The sequence below is a fragment of the Plectrocnemia conspersa genome, unplaced genomic scaffold (genome assembly GCF_051122295.1).
Source record: "Plectrocnemia conspersa isolate PC_06_02 unplaced genomic scaffold, ASM5112229v1 ptg000010l, whole genome shotgun sequence".
Taxonomy (NCBI): Eukaryota; Metazoa; Arthropoda; class Insecta; order Trichoptera; family Polycentropodidae; genus Plectrocnemia; species Plectrocnemia conspersa.
Genome location: NW_028277174.1, coordinates 22,818,569 through 22,841,706, shown reverse-complemented (window position 1 = coordinate 22,841,706; position 23,138 = coordinate 22,818,569). Strand labels below are relative to the sequence as shown.

The window sequence follows — 23,138 nt, the reverse complement described above, 5'->3', positions numbered from 1 at the left end:
CCTTTTTAACGCTAGGGTAATAACGATCGAAAAATACTTACTACCGATTAGTAATTATAACCTTAAAAAAACGATTAAAATGTTACGTGGTCCGCCAACTTCTAACCAGATTTGACTGAAGAGTACTTGGATTGAATTTTTATTGAATCGCGTTGCAGTTCATGGTTTCCGTAACATTTGACGCCAACACCTCCTCTCAAGTGTTTGTGTAGTGCTATAGAGATTATTACTTCTTACCAATTGAACTATTTTTTTTTGCTGTGTCTATTCATCACAGATTTCATCCTTCAGTACGACATCGTATTTTTATGGTTTATATTTTGCATGTCAGCAAATGTGTGTGTGACAATTAAATAACATCTTGAAGCTACAGCCTAGACGAGTGGAGGAGAACCCACGTCAGGATCCCATTCAAACATCTTTGTCATGGACTCCTGGACTTTCATAAGTGTTTCCTGAATGTTAATCGCTTGCCTAGCCATCTCTGACAACTAACCTCTCTTTAAGTTCATAAAGCGCGCGTGGTTGCTTATAACGACACCCATACTGAATTTTCTCACATTGAGTCAAATATGTTTCAGCACCGTTCTAATTAAAACTTTATATATTCTTGCTTTGGTTTTACGTGTGACATCCTCTCAACGTTGACTTGGCGATCCCAGATGAGTGTTACGCGATTCCAATCTAATATTTGCGCTAAAAAATAATGAAACAATTATATATGTGACAATACATACATAATCCAAAAACTAAATCTAGTTCACTAATTCCTGGATAATGTACCTTCACTTCACGTGGTTCTATCGTAATCAATCCTCCAAATATAGCATCTAATGTTATAATACATGTATTCTCCAGATGTTTTCATTCAGTTCCGAAAATATATGGCGGTGTAGTAGTGCCTCCATTTTACACTGATTGGCGAAATCCGTTATATCGCCTTTTGCTACCTCAGCGAAAATTGTCGAATCTGATTGAAAAACAAGAATCAGATGCATTTTTAATGGAATGTGGGATATTTGCTATAGAAGATTATATATACATTTTTTCAAAACATATTTTTTATTATGTAATACATTGATACTTAATTAGTATGCCCTATAGCTATATTTTAATATTGCATTTTATTTTGAGTGTATATTTATATTTAACGTAAAACGATATAAGCGCGCGAAAATTTAAGGGCGTCGTTTTACCTCACTTATGTCAAACCAAGTTACACGTGATTGTTGTATTAGTATCTATTTATTCCGTTTGCCTTACGAAGTCGCTTATTACAGAATTATATAAATTCGGCATACTCTTTTCGTCACGCACCAAGCTTATGCCGCTGTACGTATAAACGTGTACATTATGTATGGAAAATTTTATTTAAATCTAATTATTGATCTTTTATTCTTCAGCTATCGACAAAAACTTGTTCATTTAAAAAATATCTGGTGTACGAAGTAGTACAATATATATACATACATACTAAAGAACATAAAACATTAAGTTGTTTTATTTACGTGACTTCCTTAGTTGCTGATCTTTCGTGTCTTATTGCAAGGGTAAAATGTGTGTGGCTATAATCATCATACTCAAACTATTGTAAAGCGTAGTAATTCATCGTTATGGACAGTGATAGTATGATTTTTTAAATCTTGATTGTATTCTTCCGTTATCGATAAAATATAATTCAGTATTTGCAATTCATGTGTGCATTGGAAAAACCGCGATTCTACGAAATAGTTTTTATCGTATATTATTTACGTTTTATTTATTTTTTTTGAAAAAAATTGAAATTTATGATCTCCATAAATCATACTACTATTGACTTTTTATAGGCAATGTCGCATAGGACACAATATTTAAAGTCATTCATAAACGACCTCAGAATTAAGTTAATTTGAATCCAGTTTTATCAGTGATGATTTTGTTGAACATCTCTCAGACATATTAAAAGTATAATCTTACACACCTCAAACGACTCGCTTCCTAATTAACTTAATTGATTGTGGTTTCGTATTGTCTGCTAGTCGTCCCTCCGAAGACTAGACGGGAATTAGTCAGCGTCAGTTTTGCATACGTAATCCGTGTACTATTGTCAACAACTATTTGATTTTGATATTGCCGTTTCGGAATAGAAGACGGTCGTATTAATTATGCGCGACGATCGTTGCGAAATATAACCAGCTTGCGAACATATTCTACTATACATAGCGACGTTATCGAACGAAAGCTTTGTGGATTGGTGTTATCTTTTCGAATTCCTTCGCTTTTCGTGAAAGCCTAATATCGAGCGACCCTCGCGATAATGCTTCGTTCTCACAACCGAATTTCGTCGACGTGTACGTGCGTGACGTGGCAGCGGTGCATGAGTGGCGTAAAACAGATGAAAAAGTAACGTAAAGAATAACGATGCACTATAACGCGCTGTTGTGTATGCTCGTTGCAGTATGTAATACATTTAATGTTTTAAAATTTGATATACACGTGCATCATCATTATCGTAAATGTCAGGCGCAAAAAATACAATAAGCAACGACTGTACCTTTGTTATTGCGCATTTCGATCGGGGGGTGTAGACGGGTGGCGAAAGAAAACATCTCTAGGTAATCCTGCCGCATAACGTTATCATACAGTTCACCTGTTCAGTATTTTTAGGTCATCCTTTTTAGAGAACGTGGTCGCGCGCGTGTTGACTACCAGATAACGATATATGCACAATTTCATTGTTATTAAATGATTAAGTAACGGAATACAATATTACGCTGTTGGTTTTTTTTTTGTCTGCGTCGACGGTAACCTCGAGCATGCGTTTCTAATGTTTGCGTTCATTACCATATTTTGTAAATCGAGCTGGAAGACTTTTCTAGATCGCGACTCAATTCCCCCGCGAATGGCTAATTATATCGTCACTGACCAGAGAGATGTTCAAAATATATTTATGTGAATGTATTTGGATCACTTGTTCGATGAAAGCGTTCGCTTTTTCTCTTTTTTCGTGCATACGACGCCTGGATGAAAATAGCACTCGTTCCAATCGAAAAAGTTTTACATTTTGTATAGATAAACCGATCTCGATCTCCATCCCCTAATAGATTCGTGCATCTGTATAATACAGGACTCGCGTCAAAAAATAATAAATGAAGTTCCATTCAGGAAATATAAATGAAAAATAAAACATTACGTTGATTCTTATTTTTTTATATGTATTTGCTCTGCTCCTGAGGCTTGCCATACATCCGGATTATTTTGACATACCCGGATTCCGCCTGAACCTTTTAGTTCCCAAATCAGAGCCGTCTATTTGTTTGACTTTTTTTCAAAATTTTATCCTGGTTTTTCATTTTATGATCTGGTAAACTTACTCCTGAGTCATCGTTTTTCACGCGGTGTTTTCGATACAACGTCGTTTTGCTGATTCGCGCCCAAAGGGTTATCCCTTTGGGTGCTAAATAACGATATATCATTGTTCATGATAACGTTAAATACATGTTGTTGATGTTATGCTGCTCGAAAAGGAAAATTAATTTGGAAACTTGTTACTTCATTACTGTGTCAATGGCATGAAATATTGTTTTAATATATTTAACCCTTTGGCTACCGAAATCCGATATATCGGCTTTCGCTACACTAGCGAGAACTGCCGAATCCGACGGCTCCGAAATCGTAGTATCCAATACATTTTCAACCGTCTGTAGGGTAATTGCTTCAGGGGTTTATAACATTTTTTCAAATATATGTTATAAATATATTATAATCATTATTTTTATACATATACACACACATATATATATATATATATATATATATATATATATATATATATATATATATATTTTTACATATACACATATACACATATATTTTTATTTTTATTTTTATACATATACACATATATATATATATACATATTTATATATATATATATATATATACATATATATGTATATATATGTATATATATGGATATATATATATATATATATATATCCATATATATACATATATATATACATATATATATATATATCCATATATATATATATATATATATATATATATATATATATATATATATATATATATCCATATATATATATATATATATATCCATATATATATATATATATATATATATATATCCATATATATATATATACATATATATATATATATATATATATATATATATATATATATATATATATATATATATATATATATATATATATTCAACAGTCTGTAGGGTATTTTTACTTAAACCATTATTTAAAAATATCATATTTTATTAATTTACGAAAAGTTTTATTTACATTTTAAAAATAAATAACATATTATATACCATTGTTATTGATTCCTGGTCGGAGTTCGGCCGCTCAGATCTCGTATTTTTTAATACGTCATGCGATAATGACTCTTATTACAGCGCAAATAAGAACTAAAATAACACACAATCGCATATTCATCATTAATTAGGTCAAGTTCACTGCAGACAGCGTCGCACGCCGCGACAGCATGTTTACAAACTAAAATACACATTTTGACTTTTTAATTATTTAATAAAAAGTCCCGGCAGTTCTGGAAAATTTTTCCAAAAATGCCCGGCATCCAAAGGGTTAATGACTAACTTTTTTCGCAAAAAAACTTTACAAAATTCCTGATTTTTCCGAATTATAATAGCTATAGGAAGTGGAAAACATTACTAAAAATATATATATCCATATTTTAAAAAACAAATTCAATATACATATATAAAAAAATTCAAACATGTCAAATTAAAATTTTGAAATACAATTGTGTGTGTGTATGTTTTTATACATAATATGTGCGTGTGTAAAAAAAGTTAAGTTAACTCCACGGAATTCTCACATGTGTTCGAATAAACTGGTCCACTGATTTAGGTAGAAACTCAATATAATAAAAAAAAAAAAAAACGCTGGGAAATGACTCGTAAAATTTTCGGTTAGCGAGTATACTCGGTGATGGTGAGTTTCGTCCATATCGTGAATTTAAGTCAATATTAAAATGTGCGAGTTAACTCGTCCATGGGGAAATTGGATCACATATGTTTGCGGGTATACTCGTTCATGAAAATTGAGCGGTCGTGAATATGCGAGTGTTATGATTTTTAAAAACAGTTTAGCACCAAAGGATTAAAAATTAATTGTAATTTATTGCTACAATATAAGTATGTAGAAGTATTTCTAAAATTATTAATACGATTAATGATATGCTAGAATTCAAAGTTAATCGTTAATTTGATGACTTGCTTAAATAACGGTTTATGAAAATACGATAAGAAAAAATAATATTTGTAATAAAATAATCCAAAATTCATGTGTTACTATGTGTCATTATATATTTTACAGTTATTAAATAACGTATTTCAGCTTAGAGTAAACACATATATATGGGTACGCGCTACAAAAATACTAATTTCTAATTTGAAATCAGTCTGTAATTTTACATATAGATCGAGTTATTTTATCTTAGTATCAAAATGTTGTAATGTTATTGCCGTGCACCTGAAATTGTATTTCTCTAGAGTAGGTATATTTATATCCTAATATGTGTATGTATGATGTATACAATTTCGAATAATCTTATTTTCATCGAATATGTGTGTTTTCCTTTCTTCCAGTTTCCAATCGATTACATTATAAGAGAAACATTTCTCTCGTGAATACGTATAGTATCTAAAATATATCACATGAACGTTTAATTGGATATATTTGCAATAGTTCTCTTGGAGTTATTATAACTTTAATAGAATTTGCAAATGTTGATAACGTTAGTGAATCATTTGTTTTTAATGAATTTATTAATAAATTATAAACGTATATATTTTTCGCCAGGGTGTGATATACTACGATTTTACTCTTACATCTATTCATACATATTGTATATATTTTCTCATCTTATCAGCTGTAATCAGTTTTCGACAGCTATCGAATATTTTCGAGAATACGTCTAAAAAATGGCCGCCAATGTTGTATATGGAGATTTATGTACACGTTTTGGAATGTCTAGTCGAAACTACACATCCTCTTGTGATGTAAAGCGGCGTTCATGTGAAGATCGACTATGTCTACATCTTTATAAAACATATACACATTGTTAACGTGTTTAGAGCATAAAACGCGTACGACTATAAATACGTACATTATACTTTGGGCATATATTGGTATATAAGCTTTATTAATTGGACCTTTGTACCTACACCGAATTCAGAGTGCGCATGTTCCGACGTAAATAGAATTGCCACATATTAGTTTGTTCCGATCTGGAGGAGGGGAGTGATGTAAAAAAAATCGAATTGCTCATTTTAAAATAGTACACACTCGACTCGATGAGAGATTAGAGAAATTCTACTTGTATTGTGTGCCTTCGAGTTTCGTAATCCAGCTTGATTGGCCACAGTACATTCTATAATTCAGGCGTGCGACATCGCTGGGTTATCGCCATCGACGTAAGGTCGACGACGTATCGATAAGATAATTTTCGGGATATTGCTAGGTGTTCACTTTTGACGCTTTCCCCGATCGAAATAATGGATAGCCGTCTATTCAGGGTACGTTTGAAATTATACATATTTTACTTGTATATATAACAAGTATCAATAATGAATGGCTTTGCAAATACCCCCGTATTTTTTCTACCCATTTTGTTATGATGCTTTGCTTACGCGATGTTTTAATCGTCTCACACACGCATGAGCGCGGAGTCCTCTGTCGTCGTGTCCGAAATCGTCCTCATCATACGTCTTATTACTCGCGAAACTGCGACAAATCAAGTAGACGAACTATCGATTTGGTCAGTCCAATATTTAGATGACAATCCTCGTTTCTCTCGTTCGCATTTGCTGTTTGCAACCACAGTTTTTTATATACTTGATTTAATTATTTATTTATTTTTAAATTGAAGGGCAGGAACGTCATTTCAGTTTTTTTTCAGAGGAGGGCAAACGTTGGCAAGAACGGTCGTTACCGAGGTTCCCACTGCGACGGCGCCGACATGATTTTATTGCTTTTGACGTGAATTTTGAATTTCTGGGAAGGGATATTGTTTTTGCGCTCTCTTATTGATCAAAATTCGATTTGAAAATACTTGAATCAGCCCTTTTATATTATAAGTCCATAGTAATATCGGTAAGGATAGCTATCATATTTTTAAAGCACAGTGTAATATCGAAATGCAGACCAACTATCGAGCAATATGTGAGATGCGATGTCTGTCTGTACTTATTCTTCCGCTTATTTTCCCCTGAGAGATGAGTTGGCTTAGTTTGTATTTTGGATTTGACCTAATGAAAGTTCTAAAAGTATAATTAGATTTAGAACTTTCATTAGGTTAGGTTAGGTTAATTAGAATATACTTTGACCAATATTTCGTAGTAATTTCGGTAAGGATAGCTATCATATTTTTAAAACCGTGTAAAATCCAAGCGCAGACAAACTATGGAACAATGTGCGAAATGTGACGTCTGTCTGCATTTATTCTATGATAATTGTGATAATAATAATCCAAGTTACAATTAGTTGTTAGCTAAATTAATATTAAATAAAAACTAAACGTTATAATTTGGGGGGGGGGGAATCAATGTGTTTCAATGCACGTTGACCAATACTCTTATATCAGAAGTGATTAAGAATATACTTTGATAAACACTTGATCTATGGAGTCTGCACTTCTTCTTTCGTTTATTTTCATTGAGAGCTGAATTGGATTAGTTTTGAGACTTTCGTTAGGCTAGGTTTTGGTTTGAACAGCAAATGAACTTTTCTGCAACTGTCAAATTGAGTTTCATAGACATTTTATAGCAGTATATAATTTCGCTAGTGCCTCATATATTTTTGCTATTAGAGATATAAATCTACTGGTAAAAATGTGCTTGGATTGGACTGGTGAAAATATAACTTCACTGAAAAATACACATTTACACACCGCGTGTATATGTATGTATTACTAAATATAGAAAATTTGAATCATATAATTTTACTAGCACCTGCAAGATGAATTATATTTTCACTGGTAAAAATATATAAATACTATATCTACCGAAGAAAATGTATATGATTGGATTGATTCGATTCTGTTTTTTTATTTAGATTTTCATTGAGGGTTAACCGATAATTTCTGGTTTAGAATCAAGGACGTAATTTCAAGGGGGGAAGACAAAACTTCGCCAGCCAGTTATTTTGATTATGATATTTTGATTTCATAATCAAAATATCATAATCAAATATATAAATAAATATATAATAATCAAAATATCATGATCCGTGGTATTTCATTAAAAGACATGCATTCTCCTGGTCAAATTCTAGGGGGGGGGAGCAAATGCACCCACTCCTTAAATGTAAGCCTTCAACAGATCCAGTCTATTATTTATGTTATTCATTGCATAGTTCGTTTGCTTTATTGTCTTCCCCTGCCACTATTTAACAAGCAAATTTTTTTAATTGAATCCTTATTGCAAACTATATTTTTTAATGTTTCTCGGGACTCGTTTGAAAATAGCGTTCTATCTACATAATTTGATGATGCCAAGAATGGAATGTGTTATTATTCTTGCAATCTATGGAATCCGTAACATTCAATTTCGAAAGTATATGGCGCTCCGTATTTTGGCTCTCATTGTCAAAAATTCTACACCATTATAATGTTGAGCCGAATCACCACACAAATACGCATTCGAATTTCCCATACGTTTAATTTGAAACGATTAGGTTTACTGTGGACGTTACAGCCTCACCTTGTTATGCATGTCCCAGATTTGCTTCGGTTAATGGAGTCTGATAATTTCGTGTTTCTATTTTATTTCGTGATATACTTTCTTGAAACGGCTTTACTAGTCTCAGATGTTATCATATCAAAAACATACTCGAATAAAAATGACTTTCATGCGAAAAAACGTATTTAAGGAGGGAGCATAATTTTAAATTAATTTAAATCCTAGAATTAAAGAAAAAATAATTATTATTAAATGTCTAGAAACCATAAGCCAGTTTAATTTTGAATGTATTTGATTATATGTATATGCAAATTCGAGTTTTTTTTTTGGTACATTAGTTAGCACGGTGCCACGGTCCAATTTGACAGTTGCGAAACGTCCGTTTGATGTTCAAACCCAAACCTAACTTAAACGAATATAATGATTGATTTGTTTTGGTTTGAACAGCACGGTAAACGCAGTGGGGATTAACAACTGGTGGTATTTGATGGTGGCGCCGTGCTAACTAACAAGTATTATTTTTGTTATTTATTTAATAATTTTAAATTATGGCCGTTGTGATGGTAACAGGTTACCCCAATGCGCCATGACACGTAAAATATTGTAATGATAGTGCTATTTTATTGCGTTTTTCGTGTTGACGTATTTAATTTATGCGACATTCAGATGTAACACCACCCCCTACATTTTTATTACGATCCGCCACTTATTTTTATTAATTTCAATGAATATTTTCACCAAGGTAGATATTTGGTATTTTTGCGAAGCGTATTTTTTAATTTAACTTTACGGAAACATTTTTTATATGCGTGCATTTGGAGCGTTCGGACGCGTGTATTATCTTTTGCTCGCCGAAAGCCGCCATCGCACATGCGATATAGTGATACTCTTGTCGGTTTTAACGCTAATGAGCCCATACACTCAAAACTCGCTCCGACGAAAAAAAATCGCGCTTGCATTATTACTATGACGCGTGCGATAGTTTCATCGTGTCACTCGATTTGCCGTTCTTTTTCAGTCGAGTCCGCGGATTATTTTTACTGCGGGACTGACGAGTCTTATGCGGTACAAATTCGTTCGGGATTTTGCAACAGCGCGTCGACTGCCGCCGATGGGCACCGCGTGACGAATCGTTTTTTGGAGATAAGCTTCGAATCCGCTCGGAGAATGATACGATTGCGTATGACGCGCGCCCTTTCGCGGTTTATTTTTAATCGCCGTATCCTAGCGGCGCGGTCAATCGGCGCGCATTCACACACCGCCGGAACGTGTGAACTGACCTTTGGCGACCTTCCACTTTCATCAATGTCGCACGACCCGAAATTCATAATATTGATTCGTCGTCGGATGCGAGGCCGTCTCGCGTTTTCTACGAAAGCGCGGGTTCGAAGCCCTTTTCTCTCGGAATTGCGTCAAGAGCGCGCTCGGCCGCTCTGCCGCATTGTTTAGACGAGATGTGAGGCACGTCACGAAACAATAAGAACGATAAAAAATATGTAAATTTTGGAACGCGCCACTATTAGAGGCTACCGTGCTCCTTACGAAAAATCTCAACTTTGCGTCCACCGCTCGTAGCCGATCGATATTTGTCGGCTAATAATTACATCGGCCCGATAAACACAAACAGTTCTAAACATGTATTTAATTCGAAGCTGTTACATAAATGACTCTTTCTTTACCCGAAAAAAGAGTAATCACGATATATCTATACCATACAGGGGGGGATACATAACCATTTATAACAGCTGTCGTTGCGTTATCGACTACTATTTTATTTCAATTATTTTTTCTAACTGCTCGAAGAACTCGGAAGGATTCATTCTTATGTGCATTCGATAGTGAACTTTGTGTATTTGGTTTACGTATGTATATAGATACTATTTTTTCACGACCGTACCTCAGTGGAAATTCGAAATAATTAAATTATTTTCTCTGACTGGTTCGGCCAATGTTAAAAACTAAAACGTCATGTTTATATTTCCTAGGCGCATTCGATAGTGGGGTATCGTTTGCTTCGTTCGTATGTAAATAGATGCTATTTTTCCACGAAGTATCATACCCGTCCGGCGGAAGTGGCTTAGAACAATTATATATGTACAGTGAATGTGAATACATCTTCACCTGTAGATTTCTACTAGTGAAAATATAATTTAACTGAATATTATATACTGCTCAGAACTGTCTTGACACTTAATTTGCTAGTTGCGAAACTTACATTTGAAGTTCAAACCTAAACCTAACCAAACCCAACTTGACCTAATGAAAGTTCTAAAACTAAACTAAAACTTGCCATAGTATTAGAACTTTCATTGGGTCAAGTTAGATTTGTTTAATTATTTTAGGTAAGATTTGGATTTAAATTACATTTTCCGAACGTACGCATACTCGATCATCCGCGCAGTAAATAAATACAGTTTCACTGACTTCACCAGTAAAATTATAAATCAATTGTTTCACACATTTTAAATTATTTATAATATTTATAAATTATGTATTATATAAATCATAATTATATATTATATTTATAAAAAATAACTTCACTGTAACATGTATATGTTAAAAATATGAAGAAAGTCGTAAATATTATTTAACTTTAGTTGAGCGAAAAAAATCAGTAAAAAACACATGATTCTATAAAAACTAATCCGACATAATTTAATCAACTCTTGGAATATGTTCAGCAACCCTTGTCATGGTTAATGATTTACATATATATAAATTGGCAGATAGCTCGCAAAACAAATATAGTGCCATGAAAAATGAACTGTGCACCACAAGCTGAAATAAATATATTTTTTTAATTTGTACTTGAACCATATTTGCTTCTTATCAAATTCACTGCGGTTCAATTTTTTTAATCACAAAACTAAGCTTTTTGTCTATTTTAATGGCATACCCTGTACCCGTTCCAGATGTTGGGACCACTACCTGAAAATAATAGTGCGATTTAACTATGAATTATTTTGAGATACGTGCATTTAAAAAATTACTTCGCTCCATAAAATTAATTATTTGTGCATTTATGTAAGGTAAACCTTCGGATTTTTTCTTCGGAAAAGGATTCATTGCATGCTGTTCTGACTTCTGACCAATGTTCGCTCGCTCGCACCTAATTTGTCCATCAGTAATGCGCAAATAATTTGTTTTATATGTCCTAAAAGAACACAAGAATGCAAAGAAATAATGTTTCGCCCTATTCTTGTAAATAGTATTTAATTGATTGTTCACTTTTGTAATTCACACAACTCCAATGATTCTCAACATATTTTTAATAGCACGGAATTTATTGTTTTTTTTTAATGTTATTTGATACATGAAACATTAAATATATATGTATGTGTGTACATTACAATTACTTACAAATGCACATACTTGATGTTTGGTTATATTTGACCATTGTATGATCTTTTTCGGAGCAATGTTCCATATGGAGATATGATTTTAGATTACATTTTTAAACAGCTTTGTTTTTTTTCTCCATAATATATGAATTTGCTATATGGGAATAGTACACCCACATGATAAGCCGCACCGAGTGCACATGGTGACGATTGTTTTATCCTTACATGCAAATACTATAATATTATTGGCCATTGCTTGTGGAAGCTCTTTTCTGTTCAACATAACTACTAGTTAAATATAATTTTTGGAGAAGTAAATCATCAGCTAGTAATATAATCGTGTAGATTTGGCCATTATACATATGATATCCTTCAGCATGAGCATTGTATCGTACAACTGTAGGATTATTCTCGATTAAAGTAAAATATTAGTTATAGATCAATCATAATAGGGCACAAAATAATAAATATATCAACTTCGCGAGTCAGCAAAAAATACAAACCGACGTATGTAGTTTTTAATGATTTTATGTATTGTAGCATATTCTACCCTTATAATTCGTCAACAATTTCACGATTGGGAATTTAATGCTCTCGAAATGTATTGATCCTTTTATAAAATTTGTATTGGTTATTTATGTAACGTCAAATAAATGTGTAGAAATAATTTATGAAAATTAAGTATCTCGACTTTCATATTCGCAATTTTATTATTGTCGTGGTTTTGTTTTTCTACGTATATTTTTAATCGTGAATAATTGCGAATTATGACGGGGGTTAAAAAAATATTTCCTATATAATAATTAAATACATTGCATTAATTTGCTTTTATTTATTTTTTAAACGATTAGCTATTATATAATTATGTTTATATCTATCACTGTTCATTTATATATTTAATTTTACAGATCAGCAACTGTTTTTTTAAACAAATCAGCAACTTTCATAATTAAAATTTTCCACGTGTTTTCGATTTTTAAATCAAAAATACTTAATTGCATTTTTATTTTCCCGTTATTTTTCTTGTAAAACAGGAAAATAATATCTAAAAAATAGTGTATAAATATTTATTAATATCTTATTTCAATCAATTGATTTTTTCACTTCGTGTTGTTAATTTTGCGATCGATTTGTGAGCAATAATCCGCGTGACTAATTGCAATATGAGCAATGATCGCTGAACCATTTTTAATCAATTTATCCTTTGAAAAACAATAGAGAATTCAACAGTGTTTCTTTTAGGTATATCATCATCGTCAATAAATTGATGTTTACGATTTAAATTCAAAGGCACAGTAGCGCTAGGTTTATTTACTCTCACTATCACTATTATTTTAATTTATATTTATTTATCTATTATAACTGCTTATTTACTCTCACTATCACTATTATTTTCACAATAACGCAAATGTTTTTGTCATATAAGTTATTATCGTCAGTCACATATTAATTGTAAAATAATAATTTTTCGTTATCACTACTATTGATCTTATAATTTTTCCTATTAACGCGGTCGGCTGTAGATAAAAACAGTAATTTAATTTATTATAAGAAAATATGTACGTAAATGTAAAAACAAAACCATGGATAGGTTTTGACAACAGCCGCGTACTCGACGAGCGGCTGGAACAGACTGATTAAAAAACTATTTCCAAAATCCATTGATGGATTAACAGATTTTACGATCAATTTTAGTAATTTGACAATTCCCGGTGAAAGGGTTTGGAATTACCAAATCTATGGTAGAAGTATCCCCGAGTCGCCAACGAAATACAATACTAGAAAATTTATCATAAATTTATTTTAAAATGCTTTAGAAAATATATTGGGCATGACATAAGGATTTTTAAGGTTTAAGGATTGATGGCGTCGTACATGTTATAGATACATATATAGATCGATAAATTAGACGGTTGGACAACTTCTTTGATAGCGTACTAACTGTGCACCCGGCTTCGCCCTGGGCCAATTTATTCGTTAAAATAAATTAGATGTTTCGAAATGTAAATTTTAACTAATACTAGTCTCGACATTCGTATCGCAATATAACTGTAAAAATCACTTTTGTTTTGTGTCATAATGCGAATGGATGGCGCAATATTTTTAATTTCTCAATTGCCCAGCATACCATACTGAGTTTTAAAAAGCCCTCGGCCGAATAATCAAATAATCATCGAATACAAGGACGCGTTCCTTTAATCAGAAGTTCACTTTTTTCTTAATTTAAAAGCATATCGGCTAGAATTGCATCGCGCGTCGTCTGCTCCGTTGTTCATAAAGTCTGCGCTTGTTATAAATAATAAATAAATAAAATTTTGATCAATATTTACAGAGATGAAATTCAAAATCATCCGATGCACTGAAGCTAACTAATTTCAACGCTCGAATGTATGCGGGTCCGATGCATTAGTCGATGAGATTGTTTCTAAACGTAGCCGTTTATCCCGAGATTATACTCGAGCGGTGCGTCGGCGGTCACTCCCTAGTCTTTTCGATCCCTCTCCCGCGACCTTTTCCTCCCTTTCGAGTGGCTACGGTTGCGACCGCGCTCTCTCAATCTTTCGTTCGTTCGTAGATCAAAATGCAGTTTCATTTCGCGACCGATGCACTTTTATAATCGTGAAAGAAGAAACCCATTTCGACGAGCGTTTCGAAAGACACGGTCGCCGCTGCTGGAATTCGGATACGGAACGGAAACCGGATTTTGACTCGAAAAACGATACGAATTCGCTCTACCGCGGTTCGCGCTTTCTGAGAGTCGACCGTCTTTATATTATTACATCGGACGCCTCGGGCGCGGTTTTTCGTCGCAAGTGCTCATTATCGCTCTACGCGCGTTAATCGAAGCGCAGCGCCATTTTGTAAATAATACGTTCGTCTGCCTGCCTAAAAACGGCCGATCTCCTTCTCGATCGACGGAGGCGCACTCGTCTCAACCGAGCGGTGAGAGGAAGGTCCCGCTCGTACTTATTCAATTTGTCGCGGAAGCGATGTTTTGTTTTCGTCGGATCTTTCGCGTCGCAAACGAAACCGAAATCTAATAGGTGACCGAATCGCAACGGCGGGATCGTCGAGAGGGGAAGCGTCACGCGGGGGTGAGAACCTCCCTCGCCACCCCCGCGCTTGGGGCGGAGGTGTTTGCGGGCGTCCGACTCGCACGTTCGTCCCGAGATGCGATCTTTCGACGGGGACGCGGTTTTCTCTATTTATAATGACGATAATTAATTAATAGGGGGAGGGTGGGAGTTTTTTTTATTTCGGAGTTTGTAACGTTTTCGTTTTCTTTCGCAGACTGCGTGTACTTCGAGACGTCGTCGACGTCCCCGTACCAGATCAGGCGGATAGAAGAGCTGAACAAGACGCCTTCCGGCAACGTGGAGGCCAAGGTCATGTGCTTCTACCGGCGGCGGGACCTGCCGAGCTCGCTGATCCAGCTCGCGGACAAGCACCAGAGTGAGTGACGACGGTCGCTGGCGCTTCTCCAACTCCTTCCTATTTATAGGGTCCGCTGCATCGCGACATCACCTGCGACCTGCACGCGCGGAACGGAACAGTCATATCCTATCGATTCGTTAAGATGTGCCTGCCCGCCCGCCGCTCCCGCTCCCGAGAGATGCCCCCTTCGCGCCCTCGCACCTAACCTCCCGTTCCGTCTCCGCCCCCCCGCGTGTGTGCTCCCGCCGTTTCTGATTGCGCTCTTTTTGCAGTGGCCCAATCCGAGGACTCGCCGATAGCCATGAAACTGAAGAAGATGTGGCTCAAGACGCCGGTCGGAGAGGAGCAGGCCGCCCAGGCGGTGCTGGATCCCGCCATAGGTGAGTTCTCGTTTTGTTACGTCGCCGCTTTCGTTTGCATCCGCTCCTGCGTTTCCGCCCGCCGCCGCGGCGCATGTGGGGACTCCGGAATGAGCGGGCGGGGCGGTGGGAGGCAGGGTGGACAGGGACACCTAGGGGGTGGGGGGTGGTACGGGCGGTTTGGGCAATATGGGAGCGCGGTACGGGTGTCACGGCGGACAGATTTATTTGGACGCGGTCTCCCCCGTCGGCTGCTACACCCCTCACCCTGCCCCCGCCCCCGAGGATCGGAACGCCGCCCGAGTCCGCCCGCTCACCCGTACGCCCCCCTCACATTTGACTGGATCAATAAGCAGGCAAAGGATGCCCGAGTAGAAAAACCATACCCGTCCCTTCCCACACGGCGAACCTAGTGTTTTGCGGGGGAAGGGGGGTGTCGCACTCTCCGGTAATTAGATGCGCGGCGCCGGCGACCCGAGACCCGAATCTTCTCGACGCGCGACGCTCGACGTCCTTCCGCTGTTCGCCCCGACGACGATGATGATGCTCCTTAAATCCGTCGCTCTTCGTCGGCGCCTCGCCGTCTGGACCTCTGACGCCCCCTTCTTTGTTCGCCCGCGCGTTCCCGCGCATCCGAAATCGTAAACCAGCGCTTTAGTCAAGTAGAATAAGACTCGTAGCCCTTCAGGTGTTGCGTTACCGATCGTTCACACTGCGACGTCACGATGTTATTGATTTTGAAGTGTATTGTCTTCTAAGAAGTAATTTTTTCACGTTCTACTGTTGGACTTAGTTTGGTTACTTTTGACCTTTTGGATTACCTATCCAAATATCGACGTATCACACAATAATAAAAAATATCAGCACTTCTCGCCAAAGTAGCAAAAGCGACATGTCGGATTACGGCAACAAAAGAGTTAATGTGTAACCAATTCTCGCGCGTCGTAAAATCGACGTCGCCATCGTAGTGAGAACGCTCGGTTACACGCGAAGATGGACCTCTACCCGCCGCTTTGCATTCGATAGCAGTAGACGCGACTTATATTAAGCGGCGGCTGGTAATCTCGCCGAAAAATGGTTCCAAATGAGTTTTACACAGTCGCTCGACTCGCGCGTACGGGGCATTGTTTTGGTCCGTTCCGCTCGACGGCCGCGATAGCGCGTCTTTCGCCGCGTCCGTCTATTGCGAGCGGGGTGTTGCCAGACATCCGGACTTTTCACCCTTTGTCCGGATTCCGCTCGTATTTACAATCTATCGAGACTTGATTGGCGTTACGCCTATAATTACTGTAATTAGATTCGGATGACCTGCTCGTCAGAACCATTCTTCCGAAATCGTGACCTTTGCCCCCCTCCCCCACTTTTAATTTTTTTGTGTTCTCCGTTTCCTGTGAATTCATTTTTGACATATAGCTGAATTAAATCAAATAAGACCTTGGTGCGTCGTTTTGCTCAAAAGTAAACAAGCCTAACTCGCGAATCGAAAGCGATATCGCACTTTGCGAACCGAGCTTTATCGTTTTTTTTTCGTTTCGATCCACAGCGGCGATGGAGGAGGAACCGGAAGTGCTCAACAACGCTTCGGGGACGACGCCGAGCTTGGACGGTCCGGCCGCTCACCAGCGTCATCAGATGAAGCATCGCGAACTCTTTCTGTCGCGACACGTGGAAACGCTACCGGCGACGCACATTCGCGGCAAATGCTCCGTCACCTTGCTCAACGAGACGGAATCGTTACTTAGTTATTTAAATAAAGATGTGAGTTTCGGCGCCTGTTCGATGTTCCGTTTTGCGCCAGACCTTCGCTAATCGATCGCTTTACTTTCAGGATACTTTCTTCTACAGCCTGGTTTTTGATCCGACACAAAAGACTTTATTAGCAGATAAGGGTGAAATTCGCGTAGGCAGCAGGTATCAGACTGAAATGACGAATTTACTGAAAGAAGGTGAGTCGTCAATCGAGCTGTCTAGTGTTGTCGTTTCTTCGTATGGAAGATTAATTCGCGATCTTTTATTTTTAGGCGAAGAAGATCCGAGGAAATTAGAAAATCTAGAAACGTTGATTTGGACGCCGGAACACGGCTTGACGGACCGCCAGATCGATCAATTTTTAGTAGTGTCCCGATCCGTGGGAACGTTCGCGCGGGCGCTGGACTGCAGCAGCAGCGTCAAACAACCGTCGTTGCATATGTCCGCGGCTGCCGCTAGCCGAGATATCACGCTGGTATTGTAGTTTACTGTTGAAAAATATCAGCGTTTCAACTTCGGCCGACCTCATTGACATCTTTGCGTTTCAGTTTCACGCCATGGACACGTTACATCGACATTCCTACTCGATGGAGGGAGCTCTGTCTTCTCTGGTTCCCCCGTCGGGTCCGGTCCTGTGCCGGGACGAAATGGAAGAATGGAGCGCGTCCGAAGCGAATCTCTTCGAAGAAGCTTTAGATAAATATGGAAAAGATTTCAACGACATTCGAGCCGATTTTGTGAGTATTTTTCCTCCGTTTTGGTCGTCTTGGCTTTCGTATATGTTTCATTGTGCGCTCTCTCTCCGCAGTTACCTTGGAAAACGTTGAAGAACATAGTAGAGTACTATTATATGTGGAAAACGACCGATAGATACGTACAACAAAAGAGAGTGAAGGCGGTCGAGGCGGAGTCCAAGTTGAAGCAGGTGTACATTCCCAATTAGTGAGTGTTTGTAATCGTTTCATTCTATCGTACTTTCGGTTCGCACAATTAGAGGGGTGCGTCTAAAAAGACTTCGTTTTAGTACTGTGCTTAATTATTCTTGTACTTTTCCTTAAATAGTAATAAACCCAATCCTGCGATAATAACTACCAAATCCAACAACGTCATGAACGGAGGCACCAACGGATCCGCCGTTAACTTATCCGCTGGCGATATTTGCGCATCGTGTCAAGGTATAGATTATTTTTGAATAACGAATATTTCGATAAGTTGACTGCTTTTGAACTTGAAATTTATCACAATATAGCTACTACGTCGCAACAGTGGTACTCTTGGGGACCGTCTCATATGCAGTGTCGATTGTGTACGACTTGTTGGCAGTATTGGAAAAAATACGGCGGCCTAAAGGTGATTTGATCGACTACAATATAAAAACTTGACATACGTCAGTTTGTATGACTGTAACTGAGATCCTTTTTAGAACGCTGGCGGCTTGAACGAGAACGAGCAAGAAAGCAACGCCGCCGGAGCGGGTGCCGGCCGAGGTCGCGGTCCCCTATCGGGGGGGCGAAGCAGTGACGGCGAAGAATCCGGCCCGCCCGGACACCACAACGCTCTCTCCCACCGTCCGCATCGTTGTTCCATCCAACATTGCGGAAAGGTACGTATTCGATTCGATCTATCTGCGAGTGTTTTTCGTCAGCATCTAAGTGACAAATTATTATTGTGCAGGAATTCAAACTCAAAGCTCAATTGGCGCGGCATTATGCTGCGGCGCATGGTGTTGCGGTGCGAGCGGGGTCTCCGAGACCAGTTATGAAGACCAGAGCTGCGTTTTATTTGCGAACTTCCCCTCTCACGCGTCTCGCTCGTCGCTTATCTAGAGCTCTGAGACGGCCGCGGCGCATAGCGAGGTCACCCTTCACTCCCGTGAACATCCACCAAGTGAAGCACGACTGTGAGTTTGTTTTTTCGACGCGCTCGTCCCAACAGTCGTTCGAATATTATACGTGATGGCTTTTTTTCTTTACATTATCAGGCAGCGTCGGTATGGCCGGATTGAGTAGGACCGAACTCGTAGCGCTGGCCGCCGGCAGAGGAGCGAGAGTACGGGGCGCTGTCACGCGGGTCGCCGAGCGTCTCGCTGGAAATTCTGCTCCTTCGCCGGGATCTCCCGCGCACGCGTGGTTGCGTCTGACGCCTCGCAATCAGATGCCGCAGCCCGCTAAAGTAGCTTTTCCTAAACCTCCCAAAGCGCCGGGTAAGTTCGCTGCTGTCGTATCGCTCGGTGATCTTCGATTTTATAATTATATTTATATTATCGTTGCAGACGGAAGTTTAATATATGAGAGAATACCCAATAAAGTGGAATTAGAAAGCGCGCAACCGTCTTCCGGAAACAGTCCCTCTCCGTCGCCGGCTCTGAAGAGAAGAGCCTACGACGACCTCAACGGAGTAGACAGTAAGTATCTCATTCGTATAGGAACGACAGTCGAACACTTCATCCCGCTGTTTGTTCTCTTTGCATATTGTGAATATACTCTCTGTGCCGTATTAATTTTATTTTTTATTTATTGGCTTCTATTCCGATTTGGATTGGGACGATGGTGAGTTAACATTCTGTCGCTCGCGTCTTACTAGATCGATTTTGTTAAATTTCGCTCTTCTTTATTCGTATATTGAATATTTTATCCGTTAACATTACGCATTGTATGCTCTTTTTTATAGGGGGTACGGGGGAAGCGGGCGGACTTCCTCAGACCGGAACTGCGGGAGTCGGTTCGAATAATGCGACGGCTAACTCGGCCGATTCGAGATGCGCACCCCCGCCTGCGAAACGTCCCAACAAACACCCTCAACCGATGCAGAGGCCCACTCCCGAACAGTACGCGGCTATGTGCGCTCGCGCTCAAGCCACCGGACAGCCTTTACCGAAGCACATCTTTGCGCATGTAATTTTCTTACTGCGACAATCTTACCGTACGTTATTTCGAATTATGACCTGTACGTGCTTTTTAGGTAAACGGAAAGCCTGGAGGAATATCCGGCGGGAGTTCGCGAGGACGGAGACGAGTGATAAGCTGGATGGACGCCCCCGACGATCTATACTTCCGTGTCACAGATCAAGCAAAGTCAGTACTTCGATTTTACGTTTATAGTTAAAAAATCCAGTAGGATGACATTTTTATATTTTACTCGTTTTCTAGGGTTCGACGGCGAATGCTCACGTCGACGGAACTCCGCCGCGCCGCTAGAAAGCCTTGGAGATCGTTAGGAGGCGGAAAGATAAGCGCGGCGGTCGCGTCGGCTCCTGCGCCTCTGCAAGTGGTCATCCTGGACTGACCCGCGCTTCCGCCTCCGCCTTCGAACCCTCATCCACGTCCATACACCATGGAGGCCTTGCTCGGCTGACTACATCGTACCAGTGCTACTCCGTTGTGTATAAAATAATTGTTCATGTTTCGTTGTTATAAATAACGTTTTGATGCTGGTATATGAAAATTCGTCAAGGTGGCAAAAACAATTTTCCTCCGCTCGGGGGAAAGCGTCTGCAACCGTACGACGAAAGTAAACAAACTTGTAGATACGAGATTGATTTTTCCTCGGTCGAGAGAAAAATCACCGTCGGCGAGGTGTAGAATGACTATTTATTGTGAATGAAGAAATATCAAGTGGACCAGTAGTGGAGATATTTATATGAAACTGGTCGTTTAGGCCAAAAACAGTGTTGAAACCATCGCATGAATCGAAACGTCAAATTTGAAACATATTTTGTATCTTGTAATTGCAAAATAAGTGTTTTTCTTTGTTTCCTAAATAATTAATACAAAAACGACGAACCCGAAGGTTGTTTTCAATAAATGTGATTTTTTCTATTCTCTTAATAAAAAATATGATATATTCGCTCGCGATCCGTTGCTGTTGAAATTTGTCAACGATTTCGTGGAACGGATTCGATATAATTTCACAAACTCTGTTGTAGAGAGATTATAAACGTTCATTTGTTAAGCGAATTACGTTTTAAGTTATTCAAAATGGAAGATTTTATTGTTCATAACATTTTTATACGTGAAAATTTTAATTACCAATCGAAAACCCTCAGCGCTGCGAAACGTCCGTCGTCGACGCGAACGAATTCGTCGGCGGCGGCGACGCCGAGAGCGCCGCAAGAGGGTCGTCTGCGTCTCGAGCGTACACGGTGACGAAACGTCACTACGAAGCGTCGATCGAAAGTTTAAATTTTTACTTTGTAAATACATCAACATAGGTTTATATGTCTGCGCGTGTATGAATACATATTTTTATATATATAAATATACACATACATGCGTTCTAAAAACCATCTTCTTACGGAAAACAGTTGTGCATTGTTCTATGTCTATGTCTATATTTTTTCGTGTTTTATAAAAAAAATATTAATAAACTGAACACTTGAATTCTGATTAATGTTAAATTATTAATGTGAATATTATTTTTTACCTCGAATCGCCCGTAACTGTGGACTTTGTCGATGTTTTCGCCGAGATTAATTGAAAATCAAATTATTGGAATTGATGACGATTGAAATTAATAAAAATGCATTTTCAGACGATTTTTACCCTAGTGTTTTTCTTTATTTTTATTGTTATATATCGTTTAACACAACGCCGGGATATTTGCAGTCGAGCTTCATCAGCATACTGGGATAAATAAGCAAAATTATAGAGTAAGCGGTAATTTAAAAATGCGATAGCTTTTTAACTGATAGGTATTTTCGAAAATGAATGGGGGAATGTGTAGAATGATTATCTACTCGATGGTTTCTAAACCTATGGCAATGTTAATCTTAAATTTGAGAAACAAATATTTATGATATAAATAAACAAAAAGACAAATTGGATGTGAACTACGACAGGGTCGCTCGATTGAGACTGAAGGCTGTAAAAAACTTATGCATATATTGTTTTTAGAAAACATTTTTCGGGGCTATGTAAAATACTACATCCCTTGAATGCATTTAGTTCTCTTGCTGTCTAATATTGGCTCCATTCAGATCGCTTTCCATTACTAAATTTAAGCTTTTTTGGTCCATTTCTTATCATCGAATGCTTTTGTTGACATACACCAGCTCCTCTCATATGTTACTACATTACAAAAAAGCAAGACTGATGAATCTTATGAGCACAGGAATGGGTGAAATCTGAATTTCTTGAAATTGATACAAAGAAGCTACGCATAATGACTCCGTTGTGCTAGAACCATATAATTCTCGTCTGCCTGATAAAAAATGTAATCAATCATGTCCTATACAGAGACTTGATGATAGTTCTTTGATAACACTTCATCAAATCAGGGAAATACAATTGATGCGTTGTTGGCATATCTATTTTATTTTGATAGTAGGCATTGTTTAGGATTTATATAGATACAACAGTATTTTCGTATTTTAAAAAATTGAGAAGAATGAAAGTTGTATAATTTTGATTACACATCTAAAAAATCTAATAATAATCTTTTATAACCTGCAAAAAATAAATAAAGCAATTCAACCTCTATTTTCAAAAACTACAAAAATGTGGAACCCTTAGTCGAAGCTATAACTTACAGAAG

At 37.8% G+C, this 23,138-nt stretch overlaps 1 protein-coding gene and 1 long non-coding RNA gene across 4 annotated transcripts in view; one reads left to right on the top strand and one right to left on the bottom strand.

Moving 5' to 3' along the window:
* Positions 1-22,146, top strand: part of MTA1-like (metastasis associated 1-like) — a 32,023-nt gene extending 9,877 nt beyond the window's left edge. Inside the window, exons 2-18 of one of the 3 annotated variants that reach the window (XM_088194124.1) lie at positions 15,355-15,516; positions 15,771-15,878; positions 17,401-17,615; positions 17,686-17,803; positions 17,879-18,081; positions 18,155-18,343; positions 18,415-18,548; positions 18,669-18,781; positions 18,856-18,956; positions 19,030-19,209; positions 19,281-19,506; positions 19,588-19,809; positions 19,879-20,011; positions 20,127-20,155; positions 20,277-20,500; positions 20,568-20,680; positions 20,756-22,146. In XM_088194124.1, coding sequence (XP_088050250.1) covers positions 15,355-15,516; positions 15,771-15,878; positions 17,401-17,615; positions 17,686-17,803; positions 17,879-18,081; positions 18,155-18,343; positions 18,415-18,548; positions 18,669-18,781; positions 18,856-18,956; positions 19,030-19,209; positions 19,281-19,506; positions 19,588-19,809; positions 19,879-20,011; positions 20,127-20,155; positions 20,277-20,500; positions 20,568-20,680; positions 20,756-20,891 — 2,606 coding nt within the window. In that variant the 3' untranslated portion in view covers positions 20,892-22,146. Of the gene's footprint in view, positions 1-15,354; positions 15,517-15,770; positions 15,879-17,400; positions 17,616-17,685; positions 17,804-17,878; positions 18,082-18,154; positions 18,344-18,414; positions 18,549-18,668; positions 18,782-18,855; positions 18,957-19,029; positions 19,210-19,280; positions 19,507-19,587; positions 19,810-19,878; positions 20,040-20,126; positions 20,156-20,276; positions 20,501-20,567; positions 20,681-20,755 lie in introns of all 3 variants that reach the window. The other 2 variants (XR_015810922.1, XM_088194125.1) reach the window with 2 other exon arrangements.
* LOC148231033 (uncharacterized) lies at positions 1,601-7,252 on the bottom strand. Its single transcript, XR_015810923.1, has 2 exons — positions 4,613-7,252; positions 1,601-3,579 (listed from the first exon to the last, which is right to left on the bottom strand). It is a non-coding gene; the product is annotated as an uncharacterized LOC148231033 (long non-coding RNA).
* Positions 22,147-23,138: the final 992 nt, after the last annotated feature.